The following is a 23542-nucleotide window of genomic DNA, read 5'->3' as shown; positions in this document are numbered from 1 at the left end:
CAAACATGTGTTCAAACATATTCAAACCATATTCTATCACAATTCTAACAAAATTTGAAGTTAATCCAAACACATATGCTAATAAGCTTTAAAACAACATTTTTTTATTTTCCTCCAACTCTACTTAGCGCTCCATTATTAAAATAATGTAATCTTTCATCTTATTCTATTTAGATAATTTTTATAAATTATTATATATAATATTATTTATTAGTAATCAACTTTTTTACAAAATTAATAGATTTTACTTGTATCACTATATAACACATCTTAAAAATTGACAAATTTCACCAAACGGGTTGAAATCTAAAATCTCAATTTCAACCCTGACGCCTGAGCCGCTCACCAAGTTCCACATATCCGTCCACATTCAGCTTTGTTGTGTACGGCGGATCTTAGTATCTTTCCTTCACCCGAAACTTCAATAGCAAGTTCGGAAAAAATATTCGGCCCTACATTACTCCCAAGGTTCTGCTCTGTGAGCCCTCCTGCCACGTGTACCTAGGGTTGTACTGCCGGTAAGCCCAAACCCTCGCCAGCAGCACGTACTGAGCTTATAAAACGACCCACCGCGCCTTCCCCTTCCTCCCACCGCCGTTCCAACGCCCGCCGTCTAAAACTTCGGTTCGATGGAACGCCGCTCGTCTATTTGCGTTTCTCTCCTATCCCTCCTCTCCTTCCTTCTCTTACCTGCGTCCGCTCGGTTGGATCCGGTCCTTCGGTTGCCGTCAGAAATCTCCGGCCGCCGCCTGGAAGCCGGCGGAGATGATTCCGTCGGGACGAGATGGGCTATCCTTATCGCAGGATCGTCCGGCTACGGAAATTACCGGCATCAGGTATTTCAGCTTCTGTCGCTTTCCTGTTTCTTTTGGGTTTGGCTAATCTGATTGATTGGATTTGTCTACTTACTCGTTTTGGTAATTTCTGCGTTAATCCGATCTAATTTATTTTTCACGAAACTTCATCGCGTGATTATGTATGAAGGAACTGTTTAGAACTGTTCCGGATGCTATTTGGACATTGGATCCCTTAGTATTTTGCTCTGAGTTTGGAGAATCCAAGTTTTGGATTTATACAGCGCATAGAAGATTAGCATAATTGTTTATTAAGGGGAAATAGTAAACTCGATTATTGATTGGTTTGAATTTGTCTTTATTAATCATTAGACATTTCTGTGAGGGTTCAGATTAAAATTAAAGATTTATTTGGTTGGATCGTTTTTCTCTCCTTTTGATTTTTTTGGGATTAATGGCGTGCGAAGATCATGAAAGCGATCTCTGATCTCAGTGCCAACTTTTTCTGGAAACAAGAATGGAATAAAGATTTGACAAAGCAAAAGGCCGTTGATGCGAAGTGAGCTGCGGTGGCGCTGATGATGCTGCCCAAACAAAATTATTATTATTAATTTATTATTATTATTATTATTATTATTATTATTTATTTTTATTATTTTTATCTTTTGGGATTACGTAATATGGTTTGAACTGTTGATGACTTTATTCGAGCTGATCACTCTTTTCTTCAATTGCAGTTTTTCAAACTTTAGGACTGGCAAATATTTCCGCCATTTGAAATTATATATGATAATTATTTAAATTTTAATTAAATTAAATTTAAAATTAATATATTCGAACTTATATGTATATACATATATGCTTTTAAATTTAATACTATTTATTAATATAGATAGGTATTAATTTTCAGTAATTATTAAAATATTCTAAAAAAATTGTGAGTCAGCTCAAATTTGAAACTGATCAATTTTGGCTGGAGCTGATTGAAATGTTTAATTTTAAATTTAATGTTTAATTTGAAATAACTTTTTATTTCTTTATAAAATTGCTATAGAGAAAATAATTTTTTAATTCAGTTGTAAAAGTAATTTTCTAGCACAAATTTTTTTTCGAATCAGCAAAAAAGTAATCAACAAGTATAAATTGTGGTTGTATTTTTGAAAAGTAAAACAGTAAAAAAATTATTCTAATGAAGATTTTCCTACTTGTTTGTTTTTGAACTGTAATAACAATTTTATTTGATCATTGTTTTTTAACTATTTTTAATAAATTTTTTTTTAGAAAACTGTTTTCTACGATAATTTTTAAAAAAATTACTTTTTTATAATAATTTTATAATCACATTTATAAAAAATTATCATTGTTCCAAAGGAATCCTAAATTTTTTCTTTTAGAAAACTGTTTTCTACGATAATTTTTAAAAAATTTACTTTTTTATAATAATTTTATAATCACATTTATAAAAAATTATCATTGTTCCAAAGGAATCCTAAGTCGACTCTTGAATTATAATTGAGATCACCACTACGGATGGTAAAGAATTAATTGCATGTAATGGTAAGTGACGTATTCTTCGTAGGCCCACACACGTTGCTTTCTATTTGTGTTCAACTAGCCGGTGACCCGAAGCCAGAATTGGAGTAACGGGCCACATGGGTGGGCTGCGCATCTTTTCTGCACTGGCTTATCCTTAGGAGGCCAAAGCAAAGCCGTGAAATTGCTTGTTTTTTCCTTTCACACTTTACTAGTGATACCTTTACTGTGTATATTGAACTATGAACTTGAATTGTATTTAATGCACAAAATTTTGATTTGAGTCAACTGGTCCAAACAATTTAGTGACTTGAAAGAAAAACGGGTCGGCTTGAGGTCAGTATGGGTCAGGCTTAAAAAATAACGATTTAATTATTTAAAATTTTTCAAGAAAATCATATTAAATTATATATATATTTTGTTTTATTTCTTATTATTTGTCTAAAATGAATAATTTTGTCAACAATATGTCATGATTTATAGGTTGGATTGGAACCCGAGTTGACATACCTAAGTTAAAAAATAATTAGATACTATTACTAACTTCAATCTCTTTTGCTTCGTTCTGAAGCAGTTGTGGTGGTTATGGGCTTTCTTTCTCACTTCTTTGCTTATGATATTGTCTTCAAAACCCATAGGGTCCTCTGTAATAGCTTTTTCAGACTTTTAATAGCTTTATTCGATAGAAAGATGAAGTATTTAAAGAGAAAAAATTTATGTTGGGAGCTCTTTATACAACTTGCATCAATACAAAATCATATCTAGATCTTCTGACATATAATTTTTTCTATACTTAAAGTATGTCACTAGCATTTTTTTTTTTTTCATTTTATATAGAGATAAGGACAAAAATAATCTCGTAATTCTTTACAAATGATCAAAATGGTTATCGGTTATTTAAAAATCATTTTAACTCTTTAACTTTTTAAATAAGGATTTAAATTATCTCACTAAAGAACTAAAGAACTAATTTGATCCCTACTTAAAGATTCAATTAACCAAATTGCTTTTTTTATATTATCGGAGACTATTTTAGTCATGTAGAAAAAAGTTAGTATACCGATTCGATTCTTTTCTCGTTTAAAATTTCACGTAATTTTCTAAAAGATTGAAATTATTTGTAAAATTAATAATTCCTATTTGTACTCTGTAAAATTATACCTAATCCAAAATGTTTCAAGATGAGCTTCAAAATTTTTTAGATTTTCTCTAAAAACAAGTACAATTCTAGATATCATATTCAGCACAATTATCATCAAATCATGATCTTTTTTCTCTATAACTCTGACACAAGAGAAGAATTCTGTAGTAGAATATATGGTGACGGTGCTGTGGTATTTATGCAGCAGTATTTCTAGCCTTTCAGGAATGCACCAACATTGTGATTTCAAGTCCTGCCACCATATACGCTTGAGAACAATGCTCTGTCTTACTCCCAAAGCAAAGTTTGATGCGCCTTTTCTTCTCACTTTGCTTATGATACCATTCTTGTTAATACCGTAAAAATTTTTGAAGGGTCCTCAACTTAAACTTTTTTCTGATTTATTCTTCTAGTAGTTCAGGTTAATACTAGTATTAGTTAGTGATGCAGCACATAAACTTTGTTCACTTGGTTAATGAACTCAACATCTTTCATATCTTTTACTGTGATATCTATTCAATGTTATATGTTTACGACAATAACTGGTGTAACGATTATGGCGAAACATGCATTTGATTGTGAGAAATTACTTGATAAGAAACATTTCAACAAAGACGGCAGGTTAAGACTTGGGAGACTGTTTGAAGTGGTTAATATAGATTTTTCTACTTTTTTTTATCTGATTAATACAATTTCTTCTCATCTTTTGTATATTGTGGTTTGCTTGCATCACCAATTTTCTACAAAATTAGTTTTTTTTTTTTTTTTTTTTTTTTTTTTTTTTTTTTTACGAAAAATGATAAATTGTATCTATTTCTTCAACTGCAATTGAGAGAATATCTATTTCTATCTAAGCTTTTTTTTTTTGCTTATACTCATTTAGGCTGATATATGTCATGCCTATCAAATCATGAAAAATGGTGGTTTGAAAGATGAAAATATCATCGTTTTCATGTATGATGATATTGCATACAATGAGGAAAATCCCAGGCAAGGAATTATAATTAATCGTCCTGATGGGGGTGATGTTTATGCTGGAGTTCCCAAGGTTTGATTTTTATGAGACTTGACAGTATCATGATTTTTTTTTTTTATAATTGATTTATATTTTCTAACATCTTTCTTAAATTTATCTGCAGGATTATGTAGGAGATAATGTTAATGTTGACAATTTTTTTGCTGTTCTCCTTGGAGATAAAAAATCTGTGTCCGGTGGTAGTGGGAAAGTTGTTGATAGTGGACCTGACGATCATATTTTTATATTTTATTCAGACCATGGTGGCCCAGGAGTTCTAGGTTAGTTTTAACTGAATTCGAGTCTATTAAAGTTTTCTATATTCCTACAAATTTCCAACATGATCAAGAAAGCAATTTTTACTTGATGCTCAATTTATGTTGTTCAATCATTAGGCATGCCTACATATCCTTATCTTTATGCGGATGATTTCATCTCTGTTCTGAAGAAAAAACATGCTTCCAATTCCTACAAAAAACTGGTAATGAATTGCTATTTATAAAAAATGGAGTTGTGCTAAGTAAGATTCTTATTTATAAGACAATGATGGCCTTAACTTTTTTATTTCAGGTCATCTATCTTGAGGCTTGCGAATCTGGGAGTATTTTTGAAGGTCTTCTCCCTGAAGATATAAGTATATATGCTACAACGGCATCTAATGCTGTGGAGAGTAGTTGGGGAACTTATTGTCCTGGAGAAAGTCCTAGTCCACCTTCAGAATACTGGACATGTTTGGGAGACCTCTATAGCATATCTTGGATGGAAGACAGGTGCATCCTCTTATCCATCTAAATGTAACTTGATAAACTTATTTCATGTCTTATTTTACATTCTTGATGTACTGATTTAACATAATAATTTTTCTTGGGTGGACAGCGATATTCATAATCTGAGAACTGAAACTTTAAAACAGCAGTACAAACAAGTAAGAGTCTCTCATTTTCTATCATCTTTAATATATACAACTTACTAGGTGAAGCTTATTATGTTCTACTTTTTAACATTGACAGGTCAAGACAAGGACATCTGTTGATGAGACGTATAATCAAGGTTCTCATGTCATGCAATATGGTGAGCTTGGTATCAACGAGGAAAATGTTTTCTTGTACATTGGTTCAAATCCTACCAATGAAAACTCTACTTTCATTGAGGATAATTCTCTTCCGTTTTCACCAAGTGTTGTGAACCAGCGTGATGCAGACCTTGTTTATTACTGGCATAAGGTAAGTTAGTACATTGAACTTGCATATGATATGGGTGCCTTTTCTTATAGACCATTGAGATCAGTCGGCTTGTTTCACTACATGAAGCTTGCACTCATTTAGATGACATTTCTCTCCTTTTTTTTGTAACAGTTCCGTAATTCACCTGAAGGATCATCCAAAAAACTCAATGCACAGAAAGAACTGCTTGATATAATGACTCATCGTATGCATGTTGATAAAAGTATAAATCTCATAGGGAAGCTTCTCTTTGGATCAAAGAAAGGCATAGAAGTCCTTACTGCAGTTCGACAGACAGGGCAGCCACTAGTCGACAATTGGGCATGCTTAAAATCAATGGTAAGTTTCTTTAACTTCTATTCAAATTTCACTATCTCAAGATTAAGTGGGATATAAATAAATCAGTCTCAACCTTCATCAAATACATTCAAAATTCTTAGATTTATTTAAGTATGATTTGCATTTCCTTCTCCAGGTTCGGACTTTTGAAACACACTGTGGATCTCTATCTCAGTATGGCATGAAGCACATGCGCTCTATTGCTAACATTTGCAATGCTGGCATCAGCAAGGAAATAATGGCTAAGGTTTCTGCAGAAGTTTGCAGCCAGATTCCATCCACCCCATGGAGTTCTCTTCATAGAGGCTTTAGTGCCTGAAATGGGTTATACCAAGGAAGGAAAGCACAATCCATTGAATAACAAATGTTATGCTAGCTTGTGGCTATCTTATACAGTGTTGTAAATAGAATGTAGTCAGCTGTGGACTGATGTGCACTGATGGCTGTTATTGTAATAGATCTTAAAGGTAAATGCCCAAATTATTGAAATGATTGTGTAAATGTTATTATATATCATTATGAGGGCATTGTAGTAAACTTGTTGGGTCCATATTTGTGCTTTTGAATTATATATATTTCTATTATTCGTGAAGTATTTATCTATGTTAAACTCAATGGGTTGATCTGAACTGTTGAAGGATGAATGAATGGTTGGGATGAATCAATTTCCTAATGAACCATTGCCATTCTAAAAGTGAAATGTCTCACGCTAAATCTCAAGCAAAGACATCTTCTTGTAACTATGCAAGAACTGATTTTTCTTATTATGATAATTTTGTTCATTTTTCTATTTCATTTATATAACTTTATATTAATTTGATTCATTCTCTTGATCGTTTTTTAACAAATTGACACCTCTGATGTTGGACTTGTGGACTTCAAATTATAATTCTTTGTTGATTAATGCGAAAATAATAAAAATGTTGATTTTCTCCACAAAATTCATTCATCTCTATATTGAAGAATTCATTTTGAGATTATTAAAAATATTACATTTATTTAATGAAATAAAGCCAACAATTTTACTGATATCAATAACATTATTACAATAAAAATATAGAACATTACAGCTATAAATTCAAATTTTTGTCGCAATATGAGAAAGAGAATTACATTAAAAATCCCTGCATGTAAGTAGAACATTTGATTTTTTTTAATGCATTGAAATATTCTAGAAAGTGTTCTTATATAAAGTAATGTAAGTGATATTGTAACGCTCGAAGTAACGGATGATTTAAGGTTTATTTGGAACAACTATAATATTTTTAAATATGAATGTCATTTATCAGTAGTATTTAAAAAAAAAAAACTGGTGTAAAAGAAACTTCCTAATATAATTTTCTTTTTTCAAAAGTAGTGAAAAAACAGTAAACAAGCAAGATTGTAGTTGCAGTCTCAAAAACAAATGCAATAAGAAAGTTATCTAAAAAAGATTCTTAGGCTTCGTTTGGGACGGCTTTCTTACCGTTTCTTAAAACAGCTTTATAGTACAAAATTTTTAATTTTTATACTAAAAAGCTGCTTTAAGAAGCAGCAAAAAAGCCATCCCAAACAAAGCCTTAGACTTCATTTGGGATAATTTTCTTACTATTTCTTGAAGCATCTTTTTGTACTAAAAAGCTGCTTTAATATGAAGACAAAAAAGAAAACTGTTTAATATGCCACTTAATATCATCGGAGAAAACAAAGTGAGCTTTCGTACACAAATCGGGCTCCAATTCTTTCACAGAAGATGATAGAAGCTTAATCGGAAGTTTTCTATTGTTATTTATTTATTAAATTTTTAATGGATTTGACAAACTATAAGACGAACCGGGAATTGAAACCATTACGAGTAGGCTGTTGGTTTCCTCAATATTAAGATAAACAAATTCCTTGTCCTTTTATCTATATACTACTATTAAAATGTCGCTTTTGAATCTCCCGATACATCATTGTGATCGTTGGTTAAAAAATCTTAACTTAATCCATTGTTAATATTCCTATACCTTCTTCGTCATAACAATGAGTCTTTATCTGCTCGCGAAATGGCGGATTCCTTATTTCTTCTTCCTATCAACGCATCCCTGCACGGAATGACGCATTTCCTTTGTATAAAATTTCTTGTGCTTGCAAGGAGATGTCTAGTCACGCAAATGTTTTGCTCGTTGGATAGCAAACATCCCAAGGTGAGTTTCTCTTAACCTTCTTCCTAGTTTTTTTTACTTGCCTCGACCGCTCACCGACGCCCCCTTACTCCACGATTCCTTCTCTTAAAAAATGAAAGTTTTTTCTTCCATTTTAAGGCCTAAATTCTGCTTCAAAGTTTTCTAGGTTTTCCAATTTAGTAATCTCTGTTGCTTTTATATGTCCGCATTATCTTGTTTCTTCTTCGACATTGTTGTTTTGTCCCTGGATGATCACTACTGAGTGCCAAGTCGATCGGCTTCGCCGGACACAACAAACTTCTCTTTGGCATTTACTTTTTCATTATCGACCTCTCTTCTTCACGACCTGCTCCACATGAATAAGTACCAAGCCCTGTTTCCCTCATCAGGCTTTTCCCTGCTCAAATATTAACACCTTCCTCCCTTCAGCAGCTAGAATAAATTCTTGGGCTATCCCTTCACAAGAGCCATCAGCTTCAACTTGCGTTATCAGTTCATCCTTCAAACGCAAGCTTATCGAAAATTCATCCACGTCTCTAGGCCCGACCAACCTGCTGCATTCTTACCTATTAAAATAAAAATTTCGTCCTATTAAAATAAAATTTTTTTACTCCATAACAAATGTTAACTTAACAAATACTATTTGTCAATCTCATATTCTAGAGACAAACAACTTAAAGTGTTTGGGAATTGCTTTTCCTCTACTTCATCTCTTATTGTGATATTTCCTTTTTGCATTTGACTGAAACATAAGAATAAAGGAAATGTACGGTAGTTTTTCACTATTATATTGCTCTCACTGCGCGCAACTTCTCATCCATCTTTTTTTCGCAGAACTCACAACCCATCAGTTTGCTTGAACACTCCATCGCATTTCATGTAAATTCACTAAACCATTATCGATTATCTCAAATGCAAGATCTTTTATAATTAATTATTTTATTTTCATTAAAATATATGTAAATGTTTTTTCTTTATTTTATTTGTATTTGTTTTGCGTTATTGGTGTTCGATGTTCTTGGTTTTTTTTTTGCTTTTGGTCTTTTTTTTTTTTGAATTAGCTATTGGCGTTCGATGTTGAGGTCTTCTTTTTGTTCGATATAACTCCCCAAAGATTTCTTATTTTATAATGTACCTTAAACGATTCATTATCTTAATCTTTTTTTAAACAAATTGACCCCTCTGATGGTCGATATGTATACTTTAAATTATAATTCTTTTGGTTAATGCGAAAATAATAGAAATGTTGATTTTCTCCGCAAAATCAATTCATCCCTATAAATTGAAGAATTCATTTTAAGAATATTAAAAATATTACATTTTGAAATGAAATGAAACCAACACTTTTACTGATATCTATAAAATTATTACAATAAAAATATAAAACATTACATTTATAAAATCAATTTTTTGTCAGTATATGAGAAGGAGAATTGCATAAAAATCGAGGCAGGTAAGTAGAACTTTATATTTTTTTTATGCATTGAAATATTGAAGAAAAGTATACTTATATAAAGTACTGTAAGTGATATTATAATGCTCGTTGGAACAACTATAATATTTTTAAATATGAATGTCATTTATTAGTAATAATTTTTCTAAAAACTATTGTAAAAACAGCTTCCTAATATAATTTTTTTTTTTTCAAAAATAGTGAAAAAACAATAAGCAAGCAAGATTGTAGTCGCAGTCTAAAAAATAAATGCAATAAGAAAGTTATCCAAAAAAAGATTTTTAGGCTTCATTTGGGACGATTTCTTTATTGTTTCTTAAAGCAATTTTTTGTACTAAAAAACTGCTTTAATAAGCAATAAGAAAGTCGTTCAATTCCAAACAAAGCCCTAATCTCATATGTTAAAGCTTATCATATTATATTATTGATAATCTTTCAAATTCCATAGAAACTAATTCCACGCTTATAAATATTGCAAAAATAAATAAGAGGCTAATCCCAGAGATGAAAACAAATTAGAAAAAGTTTTTTTTTTATCAAAACAGGTTCTTATTCTTTTCATTTCCTCTCTTCAAATTATTATTTCAAACCAAACAGGGTCGGTCATATGAAGACAAAAAAAAAACTGTTTAATATGGCACTTAATATCGTCGGATAAAACAAAGTGAGCTTTTGTACACAAATCAGGCTCCAATTCTTTCACATAGATGATAGAAGCTTAATTGAAGTTTTCTATTGTTATTTATTTATTAATTTTTTTAATGGATTGGACAAAGTATAAGACTAGCACTCCTTTGGACCGAGAATTGAAGCCATTACGAGCAGGATGTTGGTTTCCTGATTTCCTCAATATTAAGGTAAACAAATTTCCTTGTCCTTTTTTCTATACTATCTATCTATATCTATACTACTATTAAAGTGTCACTTATGAATCTCCCGATACATCATCGTGATCGTTGGTTAAAAAATCTTAACTTAATATCCATCTTTAATATTCCTATACCTTCTTCTTCATAACGATGAGTCTTTGTCTGCTCGCAAAATGCCAGATTCCTTATTTCTTCTTCCTATCAACGCATCCCTGCACGGAATGGCGCATTCCCTTTGTATAAAGTTTCATGTGCTTGCAAGGAGATGTCTATTCACGCAAATGTTTTGCTCGCTGGATAGCAAACATCCCAAGGTGAATTTCTCTTAACATTCTTCCCAATTTTTTTTACTTGCCTCGACCACTCACCGACGCCCCCTTACTCCACGATTCCTTCTCTTAAAAAATGAATGTTTTTTCTTCTATTTTAAGGCCTAAATTCCTGCTTCAAAGTTTTCTAGGTTTTCCAATTTAGTAATCTCTGTTGCATTTCTATGTCCGCATTATCTTGTTTTGCATACCTGACTTTCTTTGGCATTGTCGTTTTGTCCCTGGAGGACCACTACCGAGTGCCAAGTTGATCGGCTTTGGCGGATACAACAAACTTCTCTTTCGCTTCAACTTGCACTACCAGTTCATCCTTCAAACGCAAGCTTATCGAAAATTCGTCCGCGTCTCTAGGCCCGACTAACCTACTACAATCTTACCTATTAAAATAAAATTTTCTTACTCCATAACAAATGTTAACTTAACAAATAGTATTTGTCAATCTTATATTCTGGAGACAAACAACTTAATATGTTTGGGAATTGCTTTTCCTCTACTTCATCTCTTATTGTGATATTCTTGTTTGCATTTGATTGAAACATAAGAAGAAAGGAAATGTATAGCAGTTTTTCACCGTTATATTACTCTCACTATGCGCAACTTCTCATCCATCTTTCTTTCGCAGAACCCATCAACCCATCAATTCGCTTGAACACTCCATCGCATTTCACGTAAATTCGCTAAACCATTATGGATTATCTCAAATGCAAGATCTTTTATAATTAATTTATTTATTTTCATTAAAATATTTGTAAATGTTATTTTATTTTATTTTATTTGTATTTGTTGTGTTATTGGTGTTCGATGTTATTGGTTTTTTTTTGCTTTTGGTCTTTTATTTATTTATTTATTTTTTTTTTTGAATTAGCTATTGGAGTTCGATGTTGAGGTCTTCTTTGTGTTTGATATATTACTCCCCAAAAATTTCTTATTTTATAATGTACCTTAAAATAAATCATTTCGAAGCGGATTCAGAATCAAATTGGTTTTGGTTCCGGGTTTGGGGTTAATCCTATAAGAAATTTTGTTATACATACAGTTTTAGATTTTTATAGATTTATCTATAGGTGGTTTGATTAGAACCGAGCACAGGCTCGATGGTGGCCATCATAATGGTAAGCGGAGGAAAGTGGAGTTTGGGATTCAAGTTTTGTTGAAATTATGGTTTGAATGATGAGTTGGGATTATTTGAATCTAACTTCTGGTTTCTGGCTGCTTTGTTTCTTCAATCTACTCCATTTCAAGTTGCCAAACATTGAAGTTGAAAACAGGAATACTTGCTTCATAATTGTAGTTTTCTTGTTGGATCATATATGTCCATTTAAATTTCTGTTTAGGTATGCTTACAATGTTCTTTAACTATGTTGTTTTTTTTCTTCCTTTTTTTTGCAAATGACTTAAGAAGTAAAGTAGTCAATCAAATCATATACTACTCACAGGCTTTTCATGTATTCCTATATGTGACCAACCTGTCATTTTTAACAGCTCCTCCATTGTCCCATATCCACCTAAAGTTTAAAAATGAAATACTTTAAATTAATTTAAAAAAAAATAACGAGTTTCCATTTTTCCTCATCGGGAAGGGCAATGAAAGCATCATCATGTTTAGCCATTTCTGACTTCCTCTCATGCATGTCTGCAACTGTCTTAACTCTTAACTACTCCAATAGTTTCTCCTAAAATCTACAAAAAAAATTTTTTTTTTTTTTTTTCTGTAACTCTTTGTGTAAGAAGAAGCTTTTTTAAAATCGTGATAGCTCTTTACCACGTGAGGTAGTAAGGCTCTTGGTATAATTCTTTATACAAATAAATGAAAATATTGGTTAGTTTGATGAAACATGAAATAAATAGAATAAAAAAGATAAGACATGGTGAAAGTTAACACCCTAAGACATGACAGCCACCATCAACGATAGTTTGAGAAATCAAACCCATGAGACCTATACTCCCACCACCATAAATCATATTTATCTTCCTATCAACCTGAAGACAGAATGACATTTTATTAATAAATATAAAATGCACATATCGTAAAAGCAATGAAGCTAAATTTGTTAAGTTTTTTTTATTTATTTATTTCTGACCAGTTGTTTGCCAAGCTCAAGAGCTGCAACACTGAAATAAGTCCTTTTTCCCTGCTCTACAACCACAGAAAACACATATCCTTCTAAACCTTCTGATTTCTTATCACTGATTTCTTCAAATTCGGTTCCGCTGCTTTCTCCAATTTTCAGACGTTTCTTCTCCATGATTCTTCATCACTATTCGGCTTAATCATATCAGAAATGTGGGTGATCAACTCCCGATCATGAGCTTAAGCATTTGAGTTGAATATTTATTTTTTAGTTAAAATACCTATTTTAACTAAATTGAAAATTCATATTTTTTGTGACTCTTATAAGTCTATGATAATTTATTGCATACTTAGTGTTGCGACTCCCATAACATTATCCTGCAGTTAAGAGAGACACATGAAAATATAATCTCACATAGATTAATTAAAAATATATTAAGGTGAAATAATAAGTGACTGACCACACCAATAGACTGAATTTTGTTCTCTTCCATTCATATACTTCCCTAAATATATGTTAGGAAAACAAGCAAAAACCTTTGCTTTAGTGCATATCCAATCAGTGCTTCTGTGCTGATTTTTTATCCATTATAATATGTTCTGATATGTTCCTCATCCTGTACCACTATATGACACAACTCAATCTTTTATTCTTGCCAACCTTTTGTTGGAGCCCATTGCAGACTTTATCTGTACATATACCCTATATGCTTTTCAGACCTCTCAGCCAAAGATTTGATGTCTTTCCTATTGGGACCTCCCCAAATTTACTGCCATCTGATTCTATATTGTTGTTTTTGGATAGCTGATTTATCTTTTTTTTTTCTTCTCATTTTTGATTATTTCTTCTAGCGGGATAATAATGGTAAGTCTGATTATTTCTGACTTAATCTTCTAAATATTGACTACGATTTTTCTTTTTTTGACCACCCGAGCTCTTAATAGTTTTCTTTTTTTGTTTTTTTGAACTCATATACTTCTACAGTTTCATCTCTCAAGTTGCTTCTTTTGGTTGTGCAGCAGCCCTTCTCTCTATTTGAAGCTTTTTTCATTTGACCCTCTTATGTCTTGTTACGTGGGTTTCTTGGTTTCGATTAGTTTGTCTCTTAGTCTCTGGTCTTATTTACTACTGATACTAACATTATATCTTGCTTAGGACATGGCTCACTAAGAAATTAATATTTTGTCTTCTTCTTACTTGTAATACCAAATCATATGACATTGTATTTTTCAATATAATCATTAGCAAATTCTTTCAATTATTTAGATCTTGGTAACTTCTTCTATAAGGCTATTGATTTAAGTGCATTAAAAGGGACGATATTGAAGTTTTTTTATTTGGGTTCTTTGTCAACATCTCATCAATCAGATGATAAATTCAATAATGTTTAATCCGTTCAACAACCACTATTAAACCAACCTAATCCTTTAAACAACTCTAATCATCCCATTTAACATTTTATGTTTACAGAACAAATTTATTGCACCTGATAATTATCACTATTACCTTTTGTATCTTTGCCTCCTTCCACGTTGTCATAGTTATCACCATCAATAGCATAAATGAGTCTAATAATTGTAAATTCCCCTTCATAATGAAAAGAAAGCAAAATAATTAGGCCATTAAACAAAAAATTGTTTTCAAACTAAATATAATACATGATTCCTGAAACATAATATAATAGCTATCATGTTTCATACCTTCAATGATAGGCTATAATAGGTATCTGTCAAAAGCAATTTTTGAGATAAGTCAATTGGTGGTTTGCATTTGGTGGTTCTTGTTTGAACTATCCTCAAGTTACCATTTTATCAAGTTATATTAATACTTCGAATTATTCACATGGTAGATAAGATGTTATGGACCATGCCTCATGATACAGAATATATCATAACAATTTAAATGAAATTAAAGAAATTAACTATTATGATATGACTCTTAATTATTTATGATCATTAGGGTTCTCTGCATCAAAAAAATGCATGAGAGTTGAGAAGGTGCAAAAATTCTGATAATCTTTAACGTCAAAACTGCAAACAAACCTATAGAAAACTTCATTAATACCACAACAGTGGGCGATTTTGTATTATCTATTCAACAAGATAATAAGATACATGTGATCTACTATAAGAGAGGTAGATCGGCTCTCCCTTAAACCACAATGTTCATGTTGTTATTCCTAAGAATCACATGGTAGAAAAGATTTAATTTATGCTCAACCAAACAAGTATGCAAATAAATTAAAAATCATCATAGTTCAATTCATTTATTACTCTCATTTTCTTTTATGTTCCTCTTTCAATTCCTTCAAACCAAACATAACCGAATTGGAAATGATAAATAAGCTCAATTTAATTTAGCCTTAAAGTAATGATCGGGCAGTTACCTGTTTTTGAACGAACAGTCGCTTCGTTTTAGCGATATTCGTGGTAAGGTGGGGCCAGCTTCGAAGGCAAGTGTTTTTGTTCTCTTTTTTTTTTTTTTTTTTTTTTTTCTCTTTTTTTTTTTTTTTTTTGTTATGTTCCTCCCTTTTTTTTATAGTCAACAGACAGATTGTCATTATCATACCTACAGCTAGAGGATCTACGTATGAATGTCTTGAGGGGCGAAACAGATCAAGTGAGTACATTCACTAGTACCACACCACATACATCCACTAGGTTTGCAGCACAACAAGTAAATAAAGGTATCTCACAATTTCTTATGTGCTATTACATTATATATTTATATATATGCAATTAACAGGACACTAATCATTCTTATTGAACAGGGAAGAGAAAAGTGAGTAACATTGAAGATGATGAAGATTTGACATTCATAGATACAATTGGAGATGAAGATGCCTCCCTTGAAGACTCATTTAGTGATAGGACATAATTGATTTTAGATGTTTTTTTAATTATAGTTTGAGAGTTTTGATAGACTTATATTTGTAGTTTTGTACTTTCATTATAATATATTGCATCTATTTTATTCTTTTTCATTAATTTCACTTCTCATTTAGATGTTTTTATTGTATTATAGACCTAACTGTTAATTACCTGCTATAATACTTAAATTCTCATTTATGCAATTCTTCGTCCGTGAGGCTTTTCACGGACGAAAAACGCCTCGAAGCTTATTTACACAATTTTAAATCTTGTCATCAGCAAAAAGCATACACCAAGGTACATCCTATTGCAAATTTCTAGTGAGAACATCCATGACTAAAGCAAAAAAAATAAGGGCTTAAGGCTGATCCTTGATGTAATCCAATTGAAATAGGAAAATACTTGGTCAAACCACCTTGTATTTGAACACATGTAACAGCTCCTACGTGCATATCCCTAATAACTTGAATATAAGCATTATTAACCCCTATCTTTTCAAACTAGAGGAATCTGTATAAAATTATAATTGAAGTTAAAAGGAAATCCTAATATAATAAACTTCTAAGAAAACTACTCTTTATATATATAAAAAAAAAAACCCAAATTCTCTTCGGACATAGAGGTCTCAAGAGCAACAACGAAGTTTAATCAGAAATATTAATTTTCTTAATTCGTCCTCCTTTTGACTTCTATATTACCAGGAAAACTCTTCAATAAAGATGTATCGCTTTTAAAAGTCTGTCAAATTTTTTTATCATTTAAAATATAATACCTACAAAGCCAGAGTGTGATATAAATTGACGATAATAGGTCATCAAGTGTACAAACTACGTTTAAGAAGTGATGCAGAAGGCATGCAACTATGAGCAAGATTCTCAATGCAAGTCATTCTGCTAAAGCACCAATCTTTAATACTTAAAATATTGAAAAAATGAATCCCATAAATCATTAAAAATTAGACATTAATAAACTCAATCAAAATGTAATATTCTCAAATAAACATTATGCTAGCTTGGAGGTTGTCTGTAGAAAACAAACCTGGGAAATCCTATTAGCGCGACACAACCATGGCCGAATTTCGTGACTTCAAAACCTTCTCCGGTTCCACTTGAACCCTGAATTAAAACAAAACAAAAAGCAATCCTAATAATAAAATTAAGAGCAAAGGACCATATAATACATTTGTCACATGCAATCAAAGTTGGATGAAAGAGAAATGTCAGACTTCAATCAAAGTTGGATGAAAGAGAAATGCACACAACCTTCAAGATTGAAATAACTTTTTACACGAAAAAGAGGAGAAAACCTAGTACATTATGTTTGCATTGTGAGTCCAGTATGAAAGTCAATCAAAGTGTAGATGTAATTTGAAGGAGAAAGCTGCTAAGCTACAATATATGGTAGGTCACATGTTTCAAAAAGTAAAGAAGATTGATAGAAAATACCGTGTACCTTAGGAGGCTCCAATAATTGAGTTCTTAGTTTCGCTATCTTCGCCTTCAGTTGTCCAAGATGATACTCTATTCAATAAAACATCCAATCCGTTTATTTAATCTCAGCTCACTCATTTTCAAGATATAATGACCCAGTATGAAATATATAGACAATATTTAGACAATAGCCACAAGAAATGATGATATCAAATCAGCTTCATATTAAACAAAATCAAATAGAACAGATGAACAGGAAAGTTCCTAGACTGGTGCATGTAGACGAACAACAAAATCCCTGCTCTCCAAAATCCACGGTCATTAGACAATCTATACACCCTTTCAATTTCAGTAGTAGATATCAATCATACCCAACTTGGAGTTCAAACTTTCATAATAAATGTAGCTTATGGTCTTAGTGAAAATATCAGCTTAGGGAAAGAATCAATCAATAGCATGCTTGGTTTCCCAAAGATGATTTTTATTGGACTTCTTCTTCTGAATTTCAAAATTGTTATAGAAGGGCTAGTTTTTGAAGAATCCCACATCCATGTTCATGTAGAATCGTTTTGCACATAGTGAGGAATGAAAGACATGATCTGGGTATGAGGAAAGGTTTTGAGGAGAGTTTAACAAGGATTTGGAAAGTTTAGCATCTATCAGGGCATTCGATTAATGAGAAATGTTGTAGTTAACATGACTTCCCATCAAAAATATTTTGGAATGTGTGAAGCAAATATGATTGATCGAGGCACTTCAATCCAACGTCAAAAAGGTGAAATAAAAAATCTACACATTTTTCCTAAGCGAAACAAAGCATAAACCTTGAGGCAGATCAAGGCATAAGCCTAGAAATATAAAATAAAAAACTCATGAACTTACAAATAATTCATAAAAATGACAAAAATAAAATAAATCATTAATTTATTTACTTGATTTATCATCATGAAGATATAAACTATAAATTTCAATTTTAAATATTATTATAAAATGAAAGTTTAAAATACTATTTACGATAAACACTTACTTAAAACTTAAATACACCATGAGGATCATGATCCACAGTGACCTCATCCTCGCTTTCATATTATTAATAATATACTTCATATGTAATAATTACATCATTATTGGATTTTGTTGCATTGTCATCTTCAAAATCTTCTTCAATTACAACATTTTTTTGCTCTCTATATCAGTTAACATGGGATTCAATGTAACATAAAATAAATCAACAAATTAATAACATAATAAAGTAACACATTATATTTAAATCACCATTTGATTTTTTTGAAGCTCCAACCCTACTTTGCTACTTTCTTTAAAATTATTGTTAAGTAGAAGCTATCATCAATTCAATAGTAATTTTAATATTAGCATTGATATCTTCAGTCTCCTCATTATTAAAGGTGTTTCTCTATCTTTAATTTTATATCTTTCACTATTTTTTAGTATTATCCATTTAGCATCAAACAATATGTCATCAATAACCAAAAGATTGATTTCATCATCACTAGTTATTTGCCTCAATTTGAGCTCCCTATTTTTCAATTTTTATTAAACATAACACAAACATCAACCAATTTGTTCATTCGTCCTATAACAAATCGATTCATTTTCTTTGTATAATAGAATAAAATATATATTATTATTAATAACATATAAAAGAACAATTTATAAATTTAACCTAAATGAGGTGCTACCTCAAAACACCTCCAGGCGTTAAGCCTCAAGGCATACACTTCATTTAAAAAAGTCATAAGCCTCATTGGAGCCAATGAAGCTTAAGCCTCGAGGTGCTCATTATGCGCCTCAATTTTTTAAATCAAGCTTCAATCAAATATATGTTTTTTTTTTCTTTTGACAACTCCATTTTGTTGTAGAGTGTTGATGTGTGTGCCCTAAACCCTAGGGTAGAATGATAAAACTTATGCCCATTTTTAGCTTAGAGTATTTACATTTTAATTTTGAACCAAGTTTGCAACTTTGCATCCTCTTAATTAAATTTTGAAATATAGTAATAATTTCATACTTATCTTTCATAAGGAACAACCGCTTGAATCAAGAATGACTATAAACAAATGTGATGAACCAATAGGAGTCAATGATATTATTGACCATAAATGGCTCCCAAACATTGGTATGGATCAAGAAAAATGATGGGTTGATTTGTAAGGATGAATAGGGAGGAAAAGAGTTGTGAGAGTATTTGAATAACTAACAAATCTCACATTAACAACATCTAAAAATTTATTTTGAGGAAGATAGGAAACAATTTTTAAGATATAAGATATTTGAATGACCTAGCCAACAATGTCATACCATGACGGCATTCTCATTATTCAAGCTGAATTATAAAACTACACAACTTTTTCCATGATTGCTACTCAGGATCATCTTTACTAGGGAGGTAGAGACAAGCAACCAACTTCACACAGCCAATCTTTTCCCCAGAATCCAAGACCACAAATTTTTATATGCTTGAAAGGAAGTTGGTAAAACAATTAAGAACATTCGCAATTTTACTAATGGAAAGAATTTTACAGTTAAATTTTGGAACATTTAGCACAAATTCAAAGACAATGTCAATTAAAAGTATGATAGATCCAATGCAAACAATGGTCCATCTATAATTTAAAAAGAAAAAAAAAATGGTCCATCTATAATTTGAACAGTGAGGTATCCACACTATGGTTTATACATGTGAAAAATAAAAAATCATAGCATCACCAATCATGTGATTAGAAGCACGTGAATCGACAATTAAGGATCTTGCTTTTTCAAATTTAGCCTTGAGAGCACTTAGAGGGTTACCCTTGTTCAACAATAGAAGCTAAGCTCGCAATAGATCTAGTGGTTTAAAGAGTGTTGAAAGTTTGGTGGTTGTTGAAGTAATTAAGGTAGAAATTCAATTTGCAAGTTTTAGAAAGGACTTGGGTCAAATGACATTAGAGTCTCAATAGTGGGAACATTCTGATGCGTCCCGCCTCCGATCAGCCGAGGGGGGATCGGCGACCAACGGGCGAGCGGAGGCCGCGGGCGAGAGCGTCGCGCGGGTCGACCTGCCGCGAGGAAGCGGGAGGCGAGGCGGAGCGGCTGGGGGGGGTCGGCCTTGGGCTGAACCGGTCCAATCCTGGACCGGTTTGGCTCGGGTCAAGCCTGAGCTGGGCGGTTCATTTTGGGCAGCCCACTAGTGGGTTTTGTTGGTCTTTTGGCTAAGAGAAGTGTTATGGAGAGTTCTAGAAAAGAAACGAGTTAAAAATGCTCATATTCAAATCATTAAGGATACAGGAGCTCTTATTGGTGTTCAAACACAAGGTGGTTTGACCAAATATTTTCCTATTTTAGTTGGATTACATCAAAGATCAGCTTTAAGTCCATATCGTTTTGTTTAGTCATGGATGTTCTTACTAAACATTTGCAGGAGAATGTACCTTAGCGTATGCTTTTTGCCGATGATATTCTTTTTGTTAATAAAACTAGGAAAGGAGTTGATGAAAAACTTGAATTATGTAGGTCAACCTTAGAGTCTGAGGATTTTTTATTTGAGTAGATCCAAAACTGAATACATGGAGTGTAATTTTAGTAATAATAGATCTAGTGATCAGATTGTAACATTGGGAAATACAATAAGTTAACAAGAGTGCACCTTTAGATATCTCGAGTCTATTGTTCAAAATGATGGTGAAATAAATTGGGATATTATTAGTAGAATTCAAGTTGGATGGTTGAATTGGGGGAATGCATCGGGCTTGTTGTGTGATAAAAAACTTAACGGAAAATTTGGAAAAATGATGGTGAGACCTACTCCAAATTTATAAAATGTTGATTTTTTTTTTTTTGTAATTTATAAAATGTTGATCATTAAGAGAGAAGCATAAAATTAAATTAAGTGTTGTAGAGATGAAGATGCTCAGGCAAATAAGTGGCTTTACACTTAGAGATAAATTGTGAAATGAGTATATACGTGAAAAGATAGGAGTAGCTCCAATGGCAGATAAAATTAGAGAGAATTGTTTTAGATGATTTGGACACATAAAACGTCAGCCTTCTGATGACTCTCTTATAAGAGTAGATGTATTAGATCCGACCTAGCTAAGAAAGGTAGAGAAAGACCTAAAAAGACATGATTAGAAAGTATTAAAAATAACTTTTTTTTTATTTATCTTTGAATAAGAAGTTGACTCTTAATAGGATACAGTAGAGAAAAAGGATTCATATAGCCATCCCCATGTAGATAAATACTTGTTATCATTCTCGTTGCATCTACTTGAATTGTTAATTATCTTATAGGCACCACCACTCCATTTCATCAAAAATGTCATATTATTATAAATAATGAGTAAACAATTGAAATATATTGTGATAGAGTTGTCGCTTTGTTGTAGGTTATAAAGAACGTTTTTTATCTCAAATATGGTTGAGGTGTTGTCAACATTGAACATTTGGAGTAGGTCTCTTTGGATAAATCTCAAATTTCTTTGGCGACTTTGCACTACATAAAATTTTCTCCAATTTCATGTCATGAAATTTAGTAACTATAACAGCAACACATTATTTTCCACCTTCCATGTTTGAAACTTGTGCCTACTTCATTTTGTGTGTGAGTCACTTACAAGGACAACTAGCATCATTGATTAAGAGCATTGGATGAAATATTGCCCATTAAAGCATGTGTTTGAAAATGGTAAGGACAGATATTTCTAATGAGGTGGTATTATTGATTATGTAGATGGGCTAGGAATGGAAGTCAACTCAGAGCAAGTGCTTACTCTACTACCAACTACAAGAAGGGGCAGACGGCATGAACAGCTCTATTGGGTGCAAAAACAAGCACGAAAATATTAGAAAAAATATGACAGAGCTAAGGGAATTGCTCGGATGCAATATATAAATATGTGGAAAGCTTTAATGATTCAATTATTCAAGGATTCTAGAGTACAGGCTAGATATAAATAAAAGAGTTAATCCACATTTTCCTCATGGACAGTAAAAATATTTTCCTAAACAGAAATAACTAAGACGGAAAAGCAATAAAACATAATCTAAATATTTGAATTCAGATCTTTATAACATTTCTACATAGAGGGGGAGGAAGAAATAATGTCATGGATTAATTAGGTGGATGAAACAATCTTGGAAACTTCTTACAGTACGATCTGTGGACATCAACAACAACCAATAATATAAAAATTATGCAAATCTTAAAACTATAATAACACTAGCTATGTTGAACGTTCCTTCGATTGTAGTGATATATTGAGCTTGTAATCTTTTATTCGATGAGTCACTTTTCATGCTAATTTATACACTGTCCAATACAAATTACATTGGTATTAAATATATCGTTTTCGTTGAATCACTGCATTCTAGTATAGTAATCAGTTTGAGAGGAACCTACCTTGAGTTCTACTAGCAAATCAATCGTTTGTGAGGGCTAGAGTCTTCGTATTCGGTGCACAATATGAATTTATATATGTGTCAGAGTGATTAAGTGCTAACAAATATTCAAGTTCTGGGATTAATAGAAGGTTGCAAAACCTTAACTTAATTGGGAAAAGGCTAATAATGGCAGTGATGATAATGTAAATGCAGTTGCCATATCTCTTTAGATAGCATGGCGAAGTATATCGACAATCAGCTTAAAAAGTACATAAATAAGAATACAGTCGAACCTGTAGCTTTATTTTTTTGCGTTCGAGCCATTTCGTCTTCAATTTCCTTGATTTTCTCAATGATACCCATCTTTCTTCGTATGAAACAGCTGACCTCAAATCCTGAGATATTAAGTTATCACGGATTGGTGATAGTAAGATCCATAAAATTGAAACCGGCGTGAAGAAGCCACAAGATTTGTGTGGACGCAAACCAAAAAAAAAACCTTATATAGATAAAGAAGCGTCAAAGGAGGTGTCAGCCGTCAAGATCCAAATCCAGTGTGACGCCGCTGCCACCGGTTTCCGATCTCCCTTTCTCTCTCGCTCACCGTCTTGCCCTCACTCTCCAGCTCTCTTTACATTTCCAGCCCGCGGCGAGCCCTGTGTGTTCGCCACCACTGCAGTGCGAGCGAGAACTATTGGCGGGGACGTCAATACGGGTTAACCGGTAGGGTTCGTGTTTGACCCGAAATTGGGGCCATCTGATTACAACCAATCGAAACTTTAGACATTTGTTATGTGAAAATTGGCTTCATATGTCCATGATTTGTGTAATTGCGTAAATATTTAAACTATTTGTTTATTTGTAAAAATAAGGTTGAAAATGTAACTCACCCATTTTTTTGCGGGTGCTTAATAAGTAGTTGGTGAATCATAGCAAGAAAACTCTCCC

At 32.1% G+C, this 23542-nt stretch overlaps 2 protein-coding genes across 7 annotated transcripts; one reads left to right on the top strand and one right to left on the bottom strand.

Annotated features, from left to right (window-relative positions):
* The first annotated feature begins 493 nt into the window (after positions 1-493).
* On the top strand, positions 494-6644 carry LOC110099701 (vacuolar-processing enzyme). The gene is made up of 9 exons (XM_020826937.2): positions 494-836; positions 4352-4516; positions 4608-4764; positions 4879-4964; positions 5054-5253; positions 5360-5408; positions 5494-5706; positions 5839-6045; positions 6182-6644. Exons 1-9 carry the CDS (start codon positions 630-632, stop codon positions 6362-6364), a joined length of 1467 nt encoding a protein of 488 aa, XP_020682596.1. The 5' UTR covers positions 494-629; the 3' UTR covers positions 6365-6644.
* Positions 6645-7612: 968 nt separating this feature from the next.
* LOC110099705 (developmentally-regulated G-protein 1-like) lies at positions 7613-23342 on the bottom strand. Of its 6 annotated transcripts, XR_002303481.2 has the most exons (7): positions 23094-23342; positions 22888-22989; positions 17238-17305; positions 16824-16900; positions 14422-14502; positions 12278-12823; positions 7613-8758 (listed from the first exon to the last, which is right to left on the bottom strand). XR_002303481.2 is itself a non-coding variant. In XM_020826944.2 (5 exons), the coding sequence occupies exons 2-5, from the start codon at positions 22955-22957 to the stop codon at positions 12808-12810; spliced, it is 231 nt and encodes a 76-aa protein (XP_020682603.1). In that variant the 5' UTR covers positions 22958-22989; positions 23094-23326; the 3' UTR covers positions 12668-12807. The 6 variants fall into 6 exon arrangements, 4 of the variants coding, with proteins under 4 accessions (XP_020682603.1, XP_020682601.1, XP_020682602.1 ...); XR_002303482.2 differs by lacking the exons at positions 7613-8758; positions 12278-12823 and adding an exon at positions 12830-13292 and having other exon boundaries at positions 23094-23329; XM_020826944.2 differs by lacking the exons at positions 7613-8758; positions 14422-14502 and having other exon boundaries at positions 12668-12823; positions 23094-23326.
* Positions 23343-23542: the final 200 nt, after the last annotated feature.

This window comes from Dendrobium catenatum, unplaced genomic scaffold (assembly GCF_001605985.2).
Source record: "Dendrobium catenatum unplaced genomic scaffold, ASM160598v2 fragScaff_scaffold_365, whole genome shotgun sequence".
NCBI classification, from domain to species: domain Eukaryota; kingdom Viridiplantae; phylum Streptophyta; class Magnoliopsida; order Asparagales; family Orchidaceae; genus Dendrobium; species Dendrobium catenatum.
The sequence above is the reverse complement of the archived record's forward strand: the minus strand, read 5'-3'. Positions and strand labels throughout refer to the sequence as shown.